Here is a 20522-nt window from a genome sequence, read left to right as displayed (position 1 = left end):
GATGGATCCGACCTTCAAACTCTTGTGTATGAGGCTACCGTTAACTGCGAAGGAGATGATGGCCCGCAATGTTAAGAACCCAGCCGGGAGAGTTCGTCAATGACAGGAGGAAAGTCTTGAGAGAAGCTAGGCGTTGTTCGGGAATTTGATTTGTGAACTTTAGAGGAGAGCCAGACAAGTGACTGATTCCGGCATCTGAAGCTTCAACGTACGGATCGTATAAGCCTATCTGTAGGCTGTTCTTCACCATCCGAAGACTGGGACTTAGTACAGTAATATCACGGACTTGATCATTTTCTTGTTGTGGGACTTTGGTTTGGCAGCAGTCGCAATCAGGCACGGGTACTTGATCAACAGAGGGAACCACCACTGCGCAGTGTTGAAGCCAACGACCATGTCCTGTCTAGAATATCCCTAATCCTCTAAAAAAAGCAAGACATGCTCTGCAAAAATCTTCGTGTATTGAAACAGGAAACCATGACCACTGTTAGGATACAGGATAAGTTGGCCGTTGGGTACCAATTGATAGATCAAGTAGCTGTTTGATGTTGGGATCATGTAATCGTCCTATTACGCGTAGTTCCCGTTAGCAGATTGACCCGTGCAAATACTAAGAGTGCGCACCCACATGTCCATTTGCCACTAGGACGGGAATTTTCAGACTATGTAGTCGGCCATATGAGCCTTCGGAGCTCTGACCAATCTCTGGCTGAGTGGTGAAGTTTCGACCCTGCATAACTTGTCCAAGGAGCCCCTTGCCATGATCCTTGAACCCATGGCTGAGCCACTGGGACACTTCCTGTCCGCAGGTTGCTGCGCTGCGCTCGTGAATGCGACTCCACCATGACTCTGCTGCAGCATCACCTTCGTGGTTCTTGGGGAAGAAGAGCGTCTTGAAAGTATCGATAGTTACATCTTGCACCCCAGCGACAGAGCCAACATCCTGGTTAGGAGATGTCGCGAGTTTCGGCCCGTAACTAGTGCCGGTACCCGCAAGGATCAACCTGCGAATCTTGACTTTGCTCGGGTCGGAATTGAGAGCCACCATTTGTGCAACATAGCCACCCAGACTGAAGCCCAATAAGTCCACCTCGGCTTGGCCTATGAGTTCAAGAAATAGCGCGATATCAGCTGCCGACTGTCGAACTGAGGTAGCCACCTCGCCAGTACTGAGGCCGACGCCAAGGTAGTCGACTGTGATCACGGGGCGGCTGGCGGCAAGGCCGTTAATGAGAAGAGGGTCCCATTTATCCATAGTACCGCGGAAGTGAGTTACAAGGACCAGTGGTGTTCCAAATCCAGTACCAATTCGCCGATAAGCAAATTTAGCACCGTTTGGCGCATCAACATATTGCGTCCTGGCGGTTTGCTGAGTCGACATGCTGAATATCGAGGATACAGTCAAGATGGGAGCTGATGGTGTGTGCTATTGGATGCCAAGCGAAGTCGGAATGCGGGTAGATTTAAGACTAATAACTACGTCTCCATGGCCAGCCGCGAGCACTCCATTTACATATTGTTTTAGATGGGAAAGCGGTTATATCATGGCGAGTGTTAGTCGGGTCAATCCACGGACTGATTATTTAACTACGGCCTGTTGGGGCAATAGACTTACTAATCACACCGAATACTGTAGTACTGGAATAGGTTTAAAACATTTTGCTGAGTATGCACCCAGCAGTTGCTTACGTGTAAGCCTCGAAGATGCCCTGACGATAACCAAAATAAGATGATTTGTCACCCAAAGACGGATGTTCCCCTCAGCCGAACAGTTTTCTGATTGCCAAGTATCACCAAACTTTAGCGAGCAGATGACGGGCCGGAGTTGCCAGATTACAGTAGAGGTATGTATCGAAGATATGATGTACTTGATAACCTATCCAGAATTCAGCCCTCGAATTCGAGGATGAATGGTCTCGGATCCCTTCTCTTAAACCCACCCCGGTCTACTCTACTTTTTCTACCATGCTTGAATCGTCATGCATAACAACCCCTTTAGCTCGCCCTGTTTCGAATTTCATGACAGACACGTTGAGTCATAGCGTCCATACTCTCATGACTCCCTTGCCACCCCTGTTAGCTCGCAGGAAGTAAGGAATCGCAACCATGTCTCCAGACGCATCCTCGTAGTACCACGCCTGACTACTGTAAAGCCATGATCCATTCGTATTCTTAAGCTGCTTGTCTTCGGTTACAACCGTCACCACCCACTTGACCAAGACCGGAAATGGTTGTCAGAGGGCCATCCTTAACAGTCGCATTGAAGAGCTTGATTTGATCAATGTCTTGTTGCTGTCCACTGTTGATAGGTTAATGAAGATCACCTCCTTCCATACCAGTCCCGATTTAAAGAGCAGTTTGGCTCATGCAACGTTACATCCGGATTGAAGGTTATCACTCCTGCTTGGCAGCCCCGCCTGCCAATCTCTGAGATGTACCCAATGGCTTCGTGGCCCAGCGTGTATGGGACTGGACCACCTCCCATAACACTGCGGCAAACATGGAGATCAGAACCGCAGATGCCAGCAGTCGTGATGCGCACAATGGCATCCGTCTCATTCAGGATGGTTGGAGTGGCAACGTCTTCCACGGTGACCTCATAGGGAACACCGCCGAAAACGACGGTGGTAAGGAAGAGATAGTGAGTTGTTTCTGGGTATCGAAAATTGCAAAGAAGTCTAGGCATATATTTCTAAACCGACAGTCTCTCTGGTACTTCGAGTGTGGCTTCGACACCTATTTTATGTCGACGAGTCTGGATGCGGAGCTGGAGATGACGCGTCAGTTACTTGGGTATCATCTCGACGCTCTCTTGGCACTGCTACACTCTGGAGATAGCTACAAACGACTCCATAGCATCGGCCGTCTCCCGCCTCGGAGAAGACCCAAGTCGCGGAATAGGGATGTCAGCAGGCTGCATGCGACTAAGCTCGATCTGGAGTAGGACTGGGGGTTCCCTTGCAGTAGCGCCATCCGCAATCGTCACCTTCATGCAAAACGGATTGATCTGCACAAACCTTAATTTAGGCATACTCCCCGACTTTAAGATTAAGCCAAGCCGCCTTTTCTCACCCGCCTTGGATATAGCACTGGCAGGCCCAAAAATGCATTACCATGTTGCCCGATTGGCAGTTTTGCTAAGAAGGTGTCGTCATCCTCCAAGACTTTCTGATGATGATTTTCCATGCCCTTTATTGATTCCTCAATCTATATATTCTGCTATGGCACCAAGTTGGGCATGCTAACTCCCAGGCTCCATCCAACTCTCAACCTTAGACAATCTTGATCCATCCTTGTAAAACAATCTCCCGCCATCATCATGCGCAACTCCACCGTCCTGGCCGTCCTGGCCGTCCTGGCCCTGCTACCGACTAGTCTAGCCTCCGTTTCCAGCACCATCATCCGGAATTCGCGGGACCCTGAGCTCAACAGCACCCTTGATGCGGTCAGCTTTACCAATGAGGCATGGATCGATGTCGGCTACGTCGATAACGCCACCTGGATCGGTCACGTCATGTTCACTCCATTCGCCAGAACCTTCTGGCACAGACACGAGGGGGGCAGCTCCTCAAGGTGATATCTGGTTCTGGATGGGTTGGCGACAGAGGAGGAAAGCCTCTACGCCTTCACACCGGCGATACTGCCTGGTGCCCCCGGGTATCGTCCACTGGCACGGAGCCGATGAGTGCAGTTATATGATGCACTTTGCGGCTGCCTACGGCGCAACGGAATGGCTTGAGGAGGTGTCGGCCGAAGAGTACGCGGCCAAGTCGGACAAGTGATTTGTATTTTGGCTGCCGCCATTTATTCGTTTCTCTATTGGTGGAATTGGTCTGTGTCTTGCTTGAAGTGGAATCGGGGAAGCTTTTGTGCCCGTGGTCGGTCAAGTTGTACGGTTCGTGTAAAATGATAGCATAAATTGATGCTGTCTTGCATTGAGATCAATCTGCCCGTGGGAAAACGAGTGAACAACACCTTCTGAGCTTGCTCCCTGAGCATTCAAGCATTGACCCCTCCATTGACGCTCCACAGTGCACCTGTGACGTAGCTGCTTTCGTCACTCAAGAAGAATGCCACCACGCTAGCAATCTCGTTCGGGTGGCCTGGGCGTTCAATCGGACTGAACAAGATAGGAGGAGGTGCATCTTCATCAATGAGCTTCTGGCGCATGGGCGTATCGATGGCACCCCTGGTGAGTGTCAGTTAGTCAGCAGGTTTCCAAGTCCAGGGGAACAGTCTGGTAAGCAACTTACGGCATAACGGCGTTGCCACGGATTCCTTGCTCTCCATCCTCCATCGCTGCGCTCTTGACCAATCCAACAGCGGCATGCTTCCTAGCGGTTAAGACGGAACATTTGATGTAGCCACGCACCTTTGACATTGGCATCCATGATGTGGTCGTACTCTTCATCGGGCATTTTCCAGATGTTCTTGGCCCCAAGATGGTGACCAGCAACACCGGCGAAGTTGACGAAACCATTGAGCTTCCCGAACCGCTCCCGGGTAGCCTTAAAAAAGGCTGCCACGGACGGCCGACTGGACGGACACATTGACAATTCCGGTTAGGACTCTGGTCTTGGCTCGGGGATCTAAATCCTTGACTAGGCTGTTCAGGCCCGACTCGTTAATATCGCAAAGTCTAACAGAGGCATTTCGAGTAACAAGGAGCTTAGCCGCAGCGAGGCCTATGCCAGAGGTGGCACTAGTAACGATGAAGACTTTGTTTGAGAGGTCAGCCATATTGGTGCGCGAGTGCGGGAGGTGGCAGGCAGAACAGGATGTCCACGGCTTTTTATAAAGACGTTGGTGACGGAGAGAACTTAAGCGTCAGGGCACACAGCTGATGACGAGTCGTCGTTGTTTTGCCTCTTATAGACATGAGTATGCCTACAGATGTTAAACCTTCAAGGCGTCCATTTGGAGCAGGCTGAAAAGTCTCTTGCGTTATTATGAAAGAGCTGAGCTTAGGGAAGCTGGCGCTAATGCAAGCTGCTGGCAATACGTCAGTGGTTATAGTATGTTTTACTTATATTTAATCTAGTACTATCTATATAAGGTTTCTAGCAACTCATAAGTTATCTCTATATAAAACAGTATTAAGCACTTGTCCAAGCTGCTTTTCATAGTTGTCAACTTTGCCGGGCGATCTCCAGGCCACAAATCGGTCGGGTCGAACTAAAACGCAGCCGTCATCGCCCACACCGCGTTTCTTCTGCCAGTCCCGGTAGATATCGATATATTCCTGCCCGGGCCCAATCCCAAATACGTTGATAGGGATGCCCGTATCTTTCCCGACCTTGTCAGCGGCAGCTCTCCACTTGCTACCCTCCACCCCCACTAACAAACAGAACGCCCCTTTTCCGGCGAGGTCAATGGTTGAAATCATCTTTCGACGGTTTGGCGAATCGATGAAGACGTGAGGCAGTCGACTTCCGGGATACGTGCTGATCTGGACTTGGACAACAGGATCGCCTTCCAGATGCTCTCTGGGGCTCTGCTCATCTTCCAGGTACACAGCTGGTGAGCTATACCACTGGTTGTAGGCAAGACCAAGACTTTCAAATTCTTGCGTCTTGTCCTCCAAAGCCTTATGGAGACTCGCCCGACGAGCCGCACCCTCGGGCGTCTCTTGGGTCAACTCAGCCAGCTGTTTCGTTCTCTCCTCGGCCGATGAAGCGGCCATTCCAAGCACTCCCCAAAGGTCTGTGTTCTTGCGAATTTGGTTGTTGGACTCACGCACAAGATTGGCACCGACAGGCTGTCGCTCTTCGCTGTACGAGTCCAGCAGCCTGGGGCCAGCCAAGCCCCTCGAGACGTAAGCAACCTTCCACGCAAGGTTGTAAGCGTCCTGAATGGACGTGTTGCTCCCCAGTCCAAATGTAGGCGGGTTCCTGTGAGCAGCATCACCCAGAATGAAGACGTTCCGATCGGTCGTTGAGTAGGATTCGGCGACGCTCTCGCGGACAGTCCAGGGGTCAATTGCCAATACTTCGACATCGATGGAGTGATCGCCCACGAGATATCGCACGAAGTCGGCAAGCTCTTGACTCTTGGTGGTCAACCCCTCGAAAGGGTTGGAACCGCCAGGGCCAAATGCTATCAGGACCCATTCGCTCCAGGGCCGGACGGCCCGCAGGTGGGCAACGGCGCCCGGAAAAACAGGGCGGTCGGGCTGCACGATCCAGTGTAGACCCGACTCCCGCTCCTTGTTGAGATGTTGCCCAAGATCTGCGCGGATCAAAACGTTGCACGCCTTTGGTCCTCCGCTTTCCCTGATTGGGCCGTTAGTGAGTCTGTCGGGGAAACTATGGCGAATTTCTCCATCTTACTGAAGCTGTAGGGTGCTCTTCCCAGGCTCTGACTCTACCCAACTCCTCTCCGATAAAGCTGCGCGCAAAGCGCATTGAGAGGAACGGCGGGCCCCGAATGGCCAGACGTAGCGCTTCGTCCTCGAGATCAATGTCCCGGAGGCATTCTAGAATGATTCGGCACGTAAGCAACAGCCACAGCAGCCTTCATGCTTATCTCACCGAGTGCAAAGGGATTGGACCCATGAGCCCGAGGCGTATATGCCGTGGATGAGTCTTTGGATATGACTAGCCCAGACAGTCCTGGTGATTATTGTTAGCCTGAACCTATTCAATGCTTGCATGGGTAGGTAGGGTAAGATAAGATATACCGTTCTGGCCCAGAAAAGCCGCAAGAGAACCTCCGGCAGGCCCCGTGCCGACGATCAAAAAGTCTGTTTCAACTTGGAAACTCATGACAAAGATAATAAAGTATAGATGTAGGAGGTATCGTGTAAATAAGCTATCTGCTGTTGGAACCTAGTCTATTAGCCACAGCACCTTTATATATTTATATATATCTATTCCATCGTCATGACGAAAATCTGGTGCATTGGCTAACCTGTTTCCAAAGCCGGATTTACGGACTCCCGAAATGACCGTGGTCCGAACCCAAATGCCGAGCCGCCATCTCTTCTCCATTCAACTCTACACACTGCCGCACAAGCTCAAGAAGCCAACAGTATGCTCAGCAGCCTTTCGACCTCTCTGCCCCAGGCCTCCCTGGCTGTGACCATCCTTGGGTCAGCCATTGGCACCTATCTTGCCCTCTCAGCCCCAAATCCCAGCCCTGATTCTCTCAGTTCCAAATCTCCTCCGACCCGATCCATGGCCTCAACACCACGAGCAGACACACGACCAGAATAGCACTTGCTCCCTTTGGTCTCCTAGCACTACACACCACCGGCCTTGTCATCACCCACCCGGAGATCCCGTCATTCCTCCTCCGTAACGGCGCCGAGAACGGCCCAGAAGTTAGCTTTATCACATGGTCAACCGCAACAACCATCCCACTCTCTCTTATTCTCTGCGCTGGCATTCCCCTCCGCCTGATCCCATGTCCGTCGCTCGGCAAGAATTTCACTTTCGCACTCCCACTGCCCGACCGACTAGAGACGAACGGTTTCTACCGCTACATGCAGCACCCAAGCTATACCGGGCTCGTAGTGCTTGTTCTCTCCAACATCGCGCTTCTATGTCGCATTGATGGAGCGGTGAGCTGCTGGATCCCGCCTTCATGGTATGCAGTAGTCGCATACTTGGACTAGGTATCTACATCAATAGGGGTGGGTATATTCTTGTTTGGTTGTTTGGTGTATGGACACGTGTAAGGCAGGAGGAACGTATGTTAAGGGCCAATTTTGGAGTTAATTGGGAAGAATGGCACAGCAAAACACCCAGATTCTTGCCTTGGAGGTTCTAGTTATATAAGTGTTGAGCAGCATAAATGAGCTATTTGCCTCGGTACCTGTTAGAAGGTATCTTCTACTTTTGCCGTATGGCATAATGGTCTATTGTGTTCCATAGTAAGCATCTCTGACCTGGGGAAGAGATAGCGGATCAGGGGTACCATGAGGGCCATGATCAGTACTTGTCAAGAGGATAGTGTGGGACCAAACCCAAGAAATCAGTATGGCAACCGAAAACGCCAAAATGGCCCTCTTCTGCGCCGAGTACTTCTTATCGCGGCCGCTTACGCCAGGAATTTCGAAGCTGGAAATCCATCAGCATGCAACCAAGGGCTATTACAGCTTCCAGGACTACGCCGTTGCGTTCTGGTGGCAGCATGCCCAAAAGGTTCTAGCCGCCCCCGGATTGGAAATGGAACTGAACCAGACGGCGTTACAAGCCGTCCATCGTGCAATGATTGACATCGGAGAACTTGAGCAGGGAAGCTATAATATTAATACTTATAATACTTAGGAAGATAAGACCCTCAGTCAGGAATATAGCCTATCAGCCGCCAGAATTCAGTATCATCCAGCAAGTTCTGCGGTGGCTGCCTCGACGGAGTGTATGAATTTTGCTCTGCAGAGAGTTCGCCACCGCTTGAGAAACTCTGGAGGATCAAATCATGCAAAGGCTGTGGTGGTTGAACAGCTGCGAGATTTTGCGGCAAGACTCCGAATTGCGATGCCGCCAGCTCCCCAGATGACGCCCCCAGGAACAAGTCGGGTGGGATACTAGCACTCTGCTGTACCGAGCTTCCGTCCAGGCCAACTTGGAGGTATAGCCGGCCTCCCGAGTGGAGGCGATCCATAAGCTTCGTATAGAGCGCTTGAACGACGTCAAATGCCAAGTCGGCCATCTTGTTACATGTCTTCATAGCGTCCAGTCTCCTTAGACCCCACTCAATGCTGCGAAGAGAAGCATCGAGCTGCTCCAAGTTCTCGTTTGGAAACAGGATGTAGATCGTGGCAATTAGGACCATGGCGTCAAATGTTGCAAAGACCAGATTGAAGGGCAGGTATTCTCGCGGCTCTGTCATGCTGAAAAGCCGGTCCTGCGACGCTAGGATTTGGAGCGCCGCTTTGTGTGCTTTGTCTCTGCTACTGGGAATGGAGAAGATAAAGGGCCTATGCAGTGCGAGCAGGGTAAAGTGAACCTCGGTATATAGGGTCTCGCGGGCGGCCGGAAGCCAAGCGTGGTGACCGTAGTCGTTGCTGTTGTTGTTGGCCCGAGCCCATTCTGGTAGGCAGCGCATGTTTTCAGTAATGGCGGCATGTATTCGTTCGACTGTCTGCTGCTTGTCTTGGCTTGAACTACCAGAGGATTCCAGTTCGTGAATGTCTTGCAGGTACCTGTACGCAGTTCGGTAGCCACAAAAGATAAAAGAAAACGGCGTTAGACGTTGGCTCTCGCCACCCTCGTGCTCTTGGATCAACTCCTCCCTTCCTTCTATATCCTCAAATAATGACATCAAGCTGTTGAAGTCCACTTTGGTGGACATTGGCCTTCCAAGGACGACGCCCATATGGCCGTCCCACAGGTGTAGCATCAGCCAGAGTTTTGTTCGCATCTCAACATCTCGCAAGCACTTTGATGAGCTGATAGCATCACTTCGGTCCAACGCATCATCAAGCGAGAGTGAGCCCACGCAATGCAGCCCAATTTCCTGCGCATCTCGAATCGTGCCACCGAGAGTGTGCCAGGCTTCCGCTACGAACCCTGTGCTCTTTTGAAACGATGCCCTTAACAGGCCTGCCTGTACTTTGGCCAAGGTCGTGTCTCTATTCCCGAGCATTGACGCAATGGCACTTCCGGCATCGCTATACTCGATTGCCAGGTCCGCATATGCCATGTCCGGGACGTATTTGAGATCGTTGAGAACATGGGCATCTTTGACGGGCAGGAATAGCAGTGCCTGTGCTAGAAGCTGAAAGAGAAGTGCGGGAAAAGTGCGGGCATCAGGCGGCAGACTGAAAGGACCCTGGCTGAGCGTTGAGTATGGGACCTGGTTCCAAGAGCTAAGCTGCTCTGTGAATGAAGCTTGGTCTATGATGTCGTAGTACCATGCTGCCTCGGAGAAGAAGGATCGCAACAGCACTTCAATATGCCTCTGCGGTGGTAACTGACGGATAAGGCTCTTGTATCGGGTGGCCATGTCACTGTTCTGATCGGTTGTCTCCTGATGCGAGAGAGCAGGAATATGCTCCGACATCCCTGCCATTCTGATAAGAGCCAAAGTCCCAGTAGTGCGGTTCTTTGAGTAGCCGAGATAATTAGAGACACTCTGCTGATGACTGTCGGATGAGGTCCTTAGTTGCGGCTGAGCAGCCGATTGACTGTCAATGGCCCAAGAAGAGAAGTTGGAGGCCCTGCCGAGGTCCTGAACTCCTCCTGAGTCAAGAAATGGCTCTTCCTGCACATGCGTATAGACACAGAGGTGCTGTCGGCAAATGTCAATTGGTAATGTAGTACAAAAGCAGGCGCGCTTACCATCTTATCTCTCTTGGTGCAGTTGGCGCATGGTTGGAGACGATCACACTGTAGAACAAAGTCAGCACGGGAGACGATAGATGAAATGAGAAGACTACTCACCTTTTGCTTTCGTCTATGGCACTCATTGCACGACACCACAGGCCTCTTGCGCCTGGGCTGGTTTTCGACCAGTCCGCCGGATTCGGAAGAGTGGTTGGACAACATGATGTTTGCGGCCAACTGCCCAAGGTTGGCGTGGTCTGTGAATGGTTTCAACAGAGTCAGGAGCAATGCTTGTTAGGACATATGCTTAAACTAAAATTATAGCGGGGGGTAATAGCATTTGCTTCAATCGCTGAGGCCTATAGATTAGGACGTGATTCCATGTTACTCGGCTAAGTTATAAGGACGTGGGTTCTCAAGAGGAAGGCCACGCAGCGTTTGTCCGTATGACGTTATTTAACCCCGCATTAAGGTTAGCTACCTATGAAAGGAAGGCGGTGAGTGGGCAGAACTTGGCTAACTATAGGCCTTTCTTCCCCTATGTTTAGATTTATTATAAAGAATAATCTCTTTTTCTATAGGTAATATCTTAGAGAAATAGAATATACTCACTCATAGCTAAAAATAAAAATAAAATTTAAAAAAAAATGCCTTTCTCTTATTTATATAGGATTTATAGAGGCGATTTAACGCTCTTTCCAATAGGTTTAATGCAATAGAAAATAATAAGGGTAACTAATTAATTCATAGGAATTAAGATTACCTCAGCAAAAGGAGCCCCAAGGCTGGCCCTTCTCTCTGTGGCCCGTGAAGAAGATCAGGGCAAAGCTCTTGTGAGCCTCTTAATCTTTTCTACGTACAAAGAAATTGCCCTGTGGCTCAAAACAGCTTATCACGCTTTTCCTCCAACTCAGCTGGTTCAGCTTCGCTTACACGGGACAGGAGATGTTCTCGGTTACTATTGACAAGCAGAGAGGCAGGCCCAGATCAAAGGGTCCCCAGCTCGAGGGCAAAGGGGCTCCAGAAGAACTGAATTGGGAAAAAGAAGGGAGAAGGCCTCCAGCCATTAGCTGATAACTGCATCGATGGCGGCTAGTTGGACTCGAAATGATGCACATCAAGCCCAGCATTGGTTCGAGATGCAGGGGAGAGCAAAGAGAACATTTGCCATTCCGATCAAGCAGAGCCTGCCCCGGAATACGATGGATCCAAGAAACACGAGGTTCAACGTCGGTAGATCTCTTCCATGGAGATCAGATGCAAGGGTTAAAATTAAACTTTCTTTCTATCAGCCACGAGAGCACAGGACAGATCTCATTTACAGTTGGTAAACCAGGCGGCAATTTCCCCAACATTACGGTCGACGCAGTCAGGCTGGTCGTAGTGTTGAAAGTGCGACACGTCATTGTTCCAGATAAGCTTCTTGTTCGTCGTCGGGATAGATTCGAAATGGCGTCTCGCTGCCGGAGCGTTCATGCAGTTGTCTCCGTGTATGATCAGGGCTGGCTTCTTAAGCTTGGCAACCCCAGGAACAGTCGTGTAGCCAAAGTGGTCCAGGTCGCTCATGACGGCATATCGATTCTCAAAGTTCTTGAGCGTCCAAGGACCGTACCACGACCAGACGACCGGTCCCGGGAGGCCAGCAAGTGACCCAGTCGAGGGATCAGCAGCCTTTGGGTCAACCAATGGCTGGTACACCACCTCTCCGGTCTTCTCATACAACTCACGAGCTTTCTTGGCTCGTTCGATTCGTGCATTGTAAAGTGCTTCCCCTTGCTCCGGGGTTGGCATCTTCATGGCACCAATATCCGCCCCCGGTTCCCAGGCAACGCAACCGGCGCAAATCATGTAGATATCGGTCTCGTGGTCGCGGAAGTAGCCAGAGACCGACGCCACTCCAACAACGCGGTCATCGTACGAGGCAATATCGAGAGATTCTGGGCCTCCTTGACAGATGCCCACCAGGAAGAGTCTTGACTTATCCACGTCGTCTCGGCTCACAAGATAGTCAAGTCCCGCAACGGCGTCCTCATTCTTCATTTTGGGATTCTCTAGTCGCCGTGGCTGGCCAGAACTTTCCCCAACAGTACGCGGATCGAAAATCAAGGCTGCATAGCCCTCGTCGGCGAGCCGAGTCGCATACTGCAAAGGCGCCTGCTCCTTAATGAAGGAATAGGGTCCGGTGACGACCACTCCAGGCGGGCTGGAAACATTGGTTGGACGATAGAGGATTCCAGCGACGGTCTCGCCGTGGGATGGATAAGTCACCTTTTCGGTGGTGTATCGACCGTGGCCTGGCATAGCGGATAATTAAAATCTTGGATGATATGACTGCAGATGGTGTTTGTCGATCGGCTTCTTGTGGACGGTCTGCCTCATTTGTTTGATGCCATGTCCTTGCGAACTGTTCTCCTTTTATAATCCTCGTCTAGGTCGGCAATCATGCCGAGCTTTCCAGAGAGAGGGGGCGCCCGAGGGAGGTACTGTACTCTAAGTGCAAGGGGAAACCGCTTGGACGATCATATCGGAGATATTGCGCCACTGTGGGCCACATCACCGAAAAGAATGGGTCAACCCCGAAACGCTATCCATTCGCGCCGATCTGCTCCGGGGTATGTGGGCGGGGTTCGGTGCTGGAGCTGGCCTGACACCCGCTGAGCGTTGGCGGTCAGACAAACCTCTTTTACTGTACCAAATCTGTGGGCAACGGGACGTCACAGCGTAATGAACTACTGTACTGTAGTCATGAGTAGCTAAAGCAAAATGTGATCCAGGCCTGCAACAAGGGAGGACAATGCTACCGAGTCGGAGTGTCCCACGCTTTGACATCAGGGCGGAATATTTGCAGGTCGTATGAGGTATCGTAATATTTGTGGCGGCAAAGCCGTTAGATAAGGGGGTTCACCGACGTCGTCATGATACCCTTCCCTGTCCACGTACTTGTTTCTACAAGTAAAATAAGCCGCTGGATCCGAGATCGTGCGAGGAGGTAGACTTAAGGGTAGACAGAACAAGGTAATGCTTGATGGTACAATTTCTTCATCAGCTCCGGTTAACCCTCGGCTCCAGTGATTTGAAGGCATTAAAGAGATTACGAAAGACAGCCTTGTGCGTCGATTCGGATGGCCTGTGACCAGAGCTTCGACGACCTCGTTCGTTGCGACTCAACGCAACCGGCCTTAGAGGCCCGGTTGCAAGGGCTGAGGCCGAGGAATTCTGAGCTCTGTGTCCATATTAATACTAACAAGTTCTCGTGGTTGTTACAATACAGTGAGTATGGCGGCCTCTTTATCTGGAAGATGAAGCAATCGAACACGACATACCCAGGATTGGCGTCTCGCCCTGAGCAACTTCCGAACACGGCGAAGGCTTCAATCCTGCTGGATGCTGAGAGACGCCAACAATGCCGACAATGAACGAAGGATGATCGAGATCCATGTCTTGTTGCCCAGCAAGGAGATGAACCAGCCAATTTACTCCAATGTACAATGCGAACATCAGTCATAGTGTGGTAAATGAACGCTCAGGAATCGTCACTCTTGACTCGGGCGGATTTTATCTTGCATCTACTGTTTTGCTGCATACGTAAATCACTTGCCTTATTCTATCTTCTGTAATCGCCTCTGGTATTACCCTTGGTCCTCCAACCAAGTCTAGGTCTACTCAGTCGTCGCCGCCTCAACACTACTTCCCCTTGGACTTGCACATCGTATTCCGAAGCATCTCATAGTTCTCATCAGTGAGAAGCGAGTCAACCTACGCCAGATGTCCAAGCAAGAGCCCTGTTAATCCGTATTAACAAACGTAATCACTCGGACAGACAAGGTGCAGTTTAAGTGGCTAAGTTGCTGTATCGGAGGGTAGCGAAGCCAAGGAACAAGCAGATGAGACTTCGCACGCATCGTATAGTTACTTCCCCATGTTTAAAACTACCATCGGTGTAAATTATTTGTCCATATGCGATCTGCTTATGCCGCCTAGTTCACCTTCTGGTTACATCAGAGATCAGCATTGTGATACTCGGGTCATGTTCATCCGACCTTGAGGCTCAGCCACATTGACACTCTAGCAAAGGGATTTCCAATTCGGACTGACGTCAGCATCCATGACCAATCTTAGGGATACCGCGCGTTGCGATATTAGCCAATGTTTTTGACTCGATGTTTGTTGGTTTGGTCTGCTGCGGTATCCCTTTGAGCAACGTGGGCTATGGGGGATTGGCACTGCTTATGTGTGTAATCCTAGCAGGTTCTTCTGAGCGCCAAAACCTTAAACGAAATACGATGTGACCTTCAAGGCACAAGAAACTTTGCCTATAAGTAGTCGGCCTAGGTTTCTTGTTCTCGGACCATTCCAGCCATCGGTTCAAACGACTTGATCTTGTAACTGCTCTGAGTATACAAAGGTCATGAAAATCACATCCTTTTATTTGCCAGCCGCTGCTTGGCTGTTGTTGGCTGATGCCTACTGTCCTCCAACGGGACCCGTCCTCCCACCACCTGATATCCCGTCTGATGGTAAACTTACAGCGACTCTAAACAATGCCTTGCGAAAGCTTGCTAAAAGTGGTGTCTGGAACATGACCACAACATCGTTTTCCGTCGAGCTTACTTCTAGCAAGGAAACTCTCTTCAGCTTCCACCATACGTCTCCCAAGCTGAACTCCTCTGGTGTGGACAAGGTAGACGGCAAGACTATTTACCGAGTGGCTTCGGTCACCAAGGTATTCACCACTCTCGCCCTATTGCTTCAAGATGGAATCAATCTGGATGATTCTGTCATCAAATACGTCCCAGAGCTGTCCAAAATTGCTTGGTATAAAGACGTCACTCTTAGAATGCTCGCGAGCCAGATAAGCGGCGTCCACCGGGACGGTAAGTCAAACAACCACAGTCCGGAAGAACTATGACTAAAAGATCAAGTTAGGCTACACCTTTGATCTTGCAGTAACTTTCCCATCTCAAGTTTTGCACAATATGGGCTTTCCGGATGTGGAACGTCCACCCGAGGTTCCGCTCTGCGATACTTTGAGCGATCTTCCCTGCACTAGGGCTGGTAAGCTATCTTTCTCAATTTCCAACTCTATTTCTAAACTTTTATCTTTAGAGTTCTTTAAAGATCTCGAAAACAACAAATATGTCTGGCAGCCAGGACAGAGAGCTGCGTACTCAGACCTGGGCTTTATACTCCTTGGCTTCGCTCTTGAGAACATTACAGGCATGAGATATAATGACATTATTTCGGAACAAATCTCCAAGCCTCTCAACATGTCGTCTATGGTTGGTTTCGCACTTCAAGATGTGTCCAAGTCAATTCTTCCGATCGAAGGCGGCTCCCAGTGGATGAAGCGAGACTTTGGAAACTACGACGCGTATGGGGTCCTTTCGAATTTCAAGAGAAATTACTCACGATCATTCTAGCACTGCAGGCCTATACGCAACCCCTGACGATCTGTCTCGCTTTGTGCGCGGAGTTCTAGGTCACGAGCTCCTTACTGGCCCAAGAACAAACTCTTGGCTACAGCCAGCCAAGTTCACTTCATCATTCTACAGCTCGGTGGGAACGCCTTGGGAGATCTACCGTACAACGCCGTCGCTCACTCGTTCGACACGGCCGGTCGACGTTTACACCAAATCGGGAGACGTTGGTGTTTACGCGGCCTACATTGCCCTCGTTCCAGAATACGATGTCGGCTTCGCCATCAACGCAGCAGGCACTGATGCGTACATTGCTTCCCGGACGCTATTGAATGAGATGACCACGATGACTGTTCAAAGTCTAGACTATCTGGCGAGGTCTCAAGCCCAAAGCAGGTACACAGGTCACTACTCTGGCAATAATGATTCCTTGGTTTTGGCTGTTGACCAGGGACCCGGACTCAAAATCCAGAAATGGATATGTAACGGAGATTCTGTCCTGGGGGCTTGGCAACAGTTACGAGGTGGAGGTGGTCAAGTCGATGCACGCATTTATCCCATTGGCCAAGAGAATCGTTGGCGTGTTGTATTCGAGCTTGTTGATGAGACGAGCGCGGGTCCGTTTGGGGATGCCTGCTATTCTTGGTTCCAAGTTGATCAATTCCGCTACCAAGGTCTTCCAGTTGACGAGATTGATTTTGTTATAGAAGATGGCCGAGTTCAGGGGCTGAGCGTTCCGGGTCTGAGGCAAACTCTTGCAAAGACTTCTAGCTTGTGATATCAGTTAGGCGTTGTACATTGGACTGCTTCATCCATAGATCTCCAATGCTTCTGGTTCGGCTTGTAGACGATTCCATGGCTCATGTAATGTATCCTTGCGGCCCTTCCTTCCAGAGAGACTGCCAGCGTTGTGACTACTAACTCCCCAGTGTAACGATATCTATGCCAGCCATATTCCTTCACATTTTCCTAACTGAAAGACTTCACCATGCATAATCTCATGCACATAACATTCGCCCACCAACTCCCAATGGTTGGCGAAGCACGACCGGCGTGCAAAAGCACCACCCGATCCCCAGGCTGGGAAAGAGCCGGCACCAGGCCAAGGTATCCTTTCTCGGATCTCATCAAGCGGCGGAATGATATGGCTCGAGGGACTCTGGCCTGAAAGTCGTTGGCTGTTACAGCGGCCAAGACACGTCGTAGAAATACGGTTTACCCGGTCAACTTGGCAATGCTGTCCATCGGCCCAAACGCCCAAAGAGGCATGGGACGCATCCGGTGGGCCAAGAGGTACTTGTGTAACATGCTCCAGACCCGTTTAGATTGCTCTCCGCACGTCTCGTACTCGGATGGATGACACCCTGCGCGGAGGATCTGCCAGCTGACGTCAAAGAGCGTTTCACCCGTGAGATACTCGTTATCCCACTCGATATCATGGCCCGTTGTCAATTCTAGTTCATGACTTATCAGCTACTCAACATACTCTCCTCGGTACGCTTCGTCAGTTTGCAGGCTGAGCAAGAGCTTGCTCTTCTCCCACCATGTATTCCTCGCACTCGAAACTATTCACGTGACCGTACGTCTGTTTCTCGCCTCCCTGGGGCAAAATATTGTATTATCAGTGTTTTCCGATCTCACTATATGCTGGTGTTTATGTTTTGTTCGATTTCAGAGTTCTGCCCAATCGAAGTGCGACAACCACTTGACATATAGGGCTGGGGAGTGGTCTGTTCTCGCTTTACATCAGCTGTGGCTTTTATTCTTGTAGATCGATCCCGTTGGGTACAGCGAAGAGTTTCAGTGCATGCCTTCTACCGAGTAGCCGACTTTGGGCTCTCTTCACTTCTATACGCTTTAGAACCTGGGGAGCCTCGATGGGAGGCCAACCTTGAAAGTTGTTATATTTGCCTTGGTCTTTCAAATGCATGATTCAAACCCGCCAAAAACACTTCCGTGTGCACCTTAGCCTTGTCAGCTCTTGGGACCGGTCCAAGAAGCTGTTCACCTCGAGGGCGTCGGAGCACACATGAAACTCGCCTGTCCTCCTTCAATCGTGTTCTGCACAGGGCCTAGCTAGCACCAGGTCAACTATTCATATTGGCACTTCGTCTCTTGTGTCCATTATTCGCGCAGCTTGCGTAAAGAGGGTTTCCACACGCAGTAGTACGGGCCGGAGCAAGGCCACAGCCTCTTCGTTCTCCGCCATATCTCGACATCGCTTCAACGCTGAGTGGACCCCTTCGAGCAGTCGGAACGTCTCTTGGACCTGGTCTGATGTCGGGGCCATGAGAAACAGGAAAACCAGGAAGTTACCGCACAGGACAAGTTGGGATCGCGCATCTGGAGAAATGCATGTTAGCCCATCTACAAGGCACAAGCATAAGACACAATTGGCGAGTACTCACGATCTCCCCAGAACGAGTTCAATGAACGTGAATCGATTCTATCAAGGAAATCGACAAATGGGCTAAATTCTCGCAAGGCTTTATCGTAGTATCGCCGCAGCGCTGATTTCGGATCAGTCTTTGCAGCCATGTGACTCGGCCACATAAGAGCACGAAGGTGCAGTGTTTTCACGGCATAGTAACTGAGATGTAGGGGGGCTGTAACGGTAAGTTAGACATCGTCCAAGAAACAATTGTAAGACACCCAGGTTGGGTGAGTTTACCATTAGTGGTATAATCTTGTGGATCATCCGACTGCATGATGCCAACGCAGCTGGCACGCAGCAGCATCCAGCTCTCAAGCTGTTTCTCGATCTCAAACAGCTTTAACTCCCTCGTCTTTGTGTCTGTGATGGTCGTTTTGTATGCCTGGTCAGAGCTGCGGAATATCTTGTTAGGGAATGAAGCCAAATGGGAGGGATATGCTATGCGTACTAGAAAGAATCGAGCAACTCTCGTAGAATTCGACTGAGTTTGACGGATTCCACAAATCGAGCACTCGCTGTGACATCACTCGAGACAAATAAGGGCTCGAGAAAGTTTAGAGAATCGTCATTAACGTCCTCATCCATCAGAACTTCTTCGATCTGTATCGGCGATGTCGTGAATGAGTCTTTGGCTATGTGAGGAGGATTTCCGTGGTAAAGAGAAGCCCACACGTCGGCCATGTATGTAGCCCACCACAGCTTTCGTCTCACACTCTTCTCCAGGGGAGCAATCTTCCACAGCCTAGGGTCGCGATGAAGCCCCAGCATCTGTGCTATAGCTGTCGCTTTCGAAGCCACTATCCACGTCCTCGGCGTCTCCATGGTGAAATTGTCTCCTGGTCGCTCGTGAATCAGGAGAAGTGCTGCCTGGAGCGTCCATTTGTTGGGTGCGTGCGTCTCGGTATGGAGTGCCCAATGTGCCCTCTGGAACAGAGTGTATGAGCTCGGCGGCGTGAGGCCGGCGCATTGAGGGTCACGCTTCCATGAATTCGCGCCTAGGGCGTATATGACACCCGTAGAGATGCTGGCACGGATACGGCATCGCTATAGTATGCGCGAAGGAAGCGGCTCTTGGACACCACATAGGTCATCGGATGAACGTATTTGAAGAAGAGCGATACTAGGCGCGGACCGTGTTCTCCCACAAGCTCTTCGATAGAATCAGATACGTCTCGCCTGGCAGCTCGATCTGGTTCAGGAAGAGCATCGAGAACCATGTTGAAATGAATTGGCGGCTCGCCGCATCCCGGATCACCCGGAAACACCTGAATAACGCCGTTATCTACTCCATTGTGTTCATTGACGATAATTGATCGCAAGGAAGCGAGCAGATTGGTGTCTTGCTCGCCTGAGAGACCAATAGAGTGAGCTGTGCGCTGTTCGCCCTCCAGCCATGACAGTCGTGGCGTCCCTGTGCTGCTCACGCTGCGAACAGCAATGGACGCGGAAGGTGAGCATGACTGAGGGAGAAGCTCGAGGTGTTCGCTCTCGTGGTGGATAGAGATGGAGCCGGGAGATATCGATGGGATTGGCATCGGCGGACTGGTGTAAACTGGTGCGGGCGGAGACGAAGCACTGCTCCGCCTCTGAGGCTGTACCGTCTCCACCGTGCTGGGTGCTTCATCAACCAAGTCTCCAAGGGCCGCAAGCGGCTCTCCATCCTCGGACGAATGGCCACTATGGGAGCTCATCTCGACTATCTCAGTCGCGGTGAGCGAGATGAGCTTTTCCTGGTCATGAGACTCACGCCTGCGTCTACGGCGGGGAGGAAGTCTTGAGCTGGATTCACAAGGGAGATTCCTCGACTTGCAGAAGAGACCTGTGTCGAATTAGTGTGAGATTCGATGAGATTGATAACCGATATGGCATCTGTGGCGCGATCTTCACTCACATGGTGGGGCAGTTTCAATGATGCAAGCCGTCTTTCGTCCTCGACAAGCGTCGCATGGTCTACTCTTCCTGCTCCTCCATGTCCTCGATCCTCCGAATTCGGACCGTACTCTGAAAGCTGGTCCACGCCAGGCAGACGGTTCGACTTCCGCGGATGATGGAGACGCCATCGAGGGCACTCGTCTAGGCGTTGAGGAGGCTGTGTCTGCGTTGTCCGTGACGCTAGACGAAGATGAGTTTGGCGAGGGTGAGATGACAGATGAAGTCAAAGGCGGTGCCTCTGCTTCCAGTGCCGTGTCTGTCTGTATCTGTTCGCGTTGACGACGTTGGACTTGAGTTGGGTTTGATACGGGTACGGGGTAACGTGCACTCGGGTGGGGAGCCCCGGAAAGGGGCGGGGTCCAGCGCAGTGGCGAAGGCGCTAATTGGCAGCAACGATAAGGGACCCATTTCTGTGCGGGGATCTCAACAGGCTAGCCGATAACGGAATAGAGCAATCTTTTCGGCCCA

General features: G+C 50.9%; 10 protein-coding genes across 10 annotated transcripts; 4 read left to right on the top strand and 6 right to left on the bottom strand.

Moving 5' to 3' along the window:
• Positions 1 to 610: 610 nt before the first annotated feature.
• Positions 611 to 1381, bottom strand: MRS44_003752 (uncharacterized protein; the record flags this gene model as incomplete). Its single annotated transcript, XM_046270621.2, has 1 exon — positions 611 to 1381. The coding sequence occupies one exon, from the start codon at positions 1379 to 1381 to the stop codon at positions 611 to 613; it is 771 nt and encodes a 256-aa protein (XP_046137872.2).
• A 1938-nt stretch (positions 1382 to 3319) lies between these two features.
• Positions 3320 to 3782, top strand: MRS44_003751 (uncharacterized protein; the record flags this gene model as incomplete). Its single annotated transcript, XM_065623320.1, has 2 exons — positions 3320 to 3506; positions 3565 to 3782. 2 exons carry the CDS (start codon positions 3320 to 3322, stop codon positions 3780 to 3782), a joined length of 405 nt encoding a protein of 134 aa, XP_065479392.1.
• Positions 3783 to 3999: 217 nt separating this feature from the next.
• MRS44_003750 (uncharacterized protein) lies at positions 4000 to 4740 on the bottom strand (the record flags this gene model as incomplete). Its single annotated transcript, XM_065623319.1, has 4 exons — positions 4000 to 4189; positions 4254 to 4299; positions 4373 to 4508; positions 4570 to 4740. 4 exons carry the CDS (start codon positions 4738 to 4740, stop codon positions 4000 to 4002), a joined length of 543 nt encoding a protein of 180 aa, XP_065479391.1.
• A 328-nt stretch (positions 4741 to 5068) lies between these two features.
• Positions 5069 to 6764, bottom strand: MRS44_003749 (uncharacterized protein; the record flags this gene model as incomplete). The annotated part of the gene is made up of 4 exons (XM_046283031.2): positions 5069 to 6172; positions 6330 to 6475; positions 6531 to 6611; positions 6680 to 6764. 4 exons carry the CDS (start codon positions 6762 to 6764, stop codon positions 5069 to 5071), a joined length of 1416 nt encoding a protein of 471 aa, XP_046137869.2.
• A 178-nt stretch (positions 6765 to 6942) lies between these two features.
• Positions 6943 to 8270, top strand: MRS44_003748 (uncharacterized protein; the record flags this gene model as incomplete). Its single annotated transcript, XM_065623318.1, has 3 exons — positions 6943 to 7029; positions 7151 to 7587; positions 7979 to 8270. The coding sequence occupies 3 exons, from the start codon at positions 6943 to 6945 to the stop codon at positions 8268 to 8270; spliced, it is 816 nt and encodes a 271-aa protein (XP_065479390.1).
• Positions 8271 to 8283: 13 nt separating this feature from the next.
• MRS44_003747 (uncharacterized protein) lies at positions 8284 to 10493 on the bottom strand (the record flags this gene model as incomplete). The annotated part of the gene is made up of 3 exons (XM_065623317.1): positions 8284 to 10236; positions 10287 to 10334; positions 10389 to 10493. The coding sequence occupies 3 exons, from the start codon at positions 10491 to 10493 to the stop codon at positions 8284 to 8286; spliced, it is 2106 nt and encodes a 701-aa protein (XP_065479389.1).
• Positions 10494 to 11585: 1092 nt separating this feature from the next.
• Positions 11586 to 12572, bottom strand: MRS44_003746 (uncharacterized protein; the record flags this gene model as incomplete). The annotated part of the gene is made up of 1 exon (XM_046279920.2): positions 11586 to 12572. One exon carries the CDS (start codon positions 12570 to 12572, stop codon positions 11586 to 11588), a length of 987 nt encoding a protein of 328 aa, XP_046137866.1.
• Positions 12573 to 14679: 2107 nt separating this feature from the next.
• Positions 14680 to 16466, top strand: MRS44_003745 (uncharacterized protein; the record flags this gene model as incomplete). Its single annotated transcript, XM_046278294.2, has 4 exons — positions 14680 to 15145; positions 15198 to 15326; positions 15378 to 15642; positions 15692 to 16466. 4 exons carry the CDS (start codon positions 14680 to 14682, stop codon positions 16464 to 16466), a joined length of 1635 nt encoding a protein of 544 aa, XP_046137865.2.
• A 1317-nt stretch (positions 16467 to 17783) lies between these two features.
• On the bottom strand, positions 17784 to 19813 carry MRS44_003744 (uncharacterized protein; the record flags this gene model as incomplete). The annotated part of the gene is made up of 5 exons (XM_065623316.1): positions 17784 to 18031; positions 18097 to 18294; positions 18360 to 18514; positions 18571 to 19166; positions 19244 to 19813. The coding sequence occupies 5 exons, from the start codon at positions 19811 to 19813 to the stop codon at positions 17784 to 17786; spliced, it is 1767 nt and encodes a 588-aa protein (XP_065479388.1).
• A 220-nt stretch (positions 19814 to 20033) lies between these two features.
• On the top strand, positions 20034 to 20333 carry MRS44_003743 (uncharacterized protein; the record flags this gene model as incomplete). Its single annotated transcript, XM_046280855.1, has 1 exon — positions 20034 to 20333. The coding sequence occupies one exon, from the start codon at positions 20034 to 20036 to the stop codon at positions 20331 to 20333; it is 300 nt and encodes a 99-aa protein (XP_046137863.1).
• Positions 20334 to 20522: the final 189 nt, after the last annotated feature.

The sequence above is a fragment of the Fusarium solani genome (genome assembly GCF_023522795.1).
Source record: "Fusarium solani strain SB1 chromosome Unknown bctg00000001, whole genome shotgun sequence".
In the NCBI taxonomy this organism is placed as follows: Eukaryota; Fungi; Ascomycota; class Sordariomycetes; order Hypocreales; family Nectriaceae; genus Fusarium; species Fusarium solani.
Note: the sequence above shows the minus strand (reverse complement) of the source record. Positions and strands in the feature narration are given on the sequence as shown.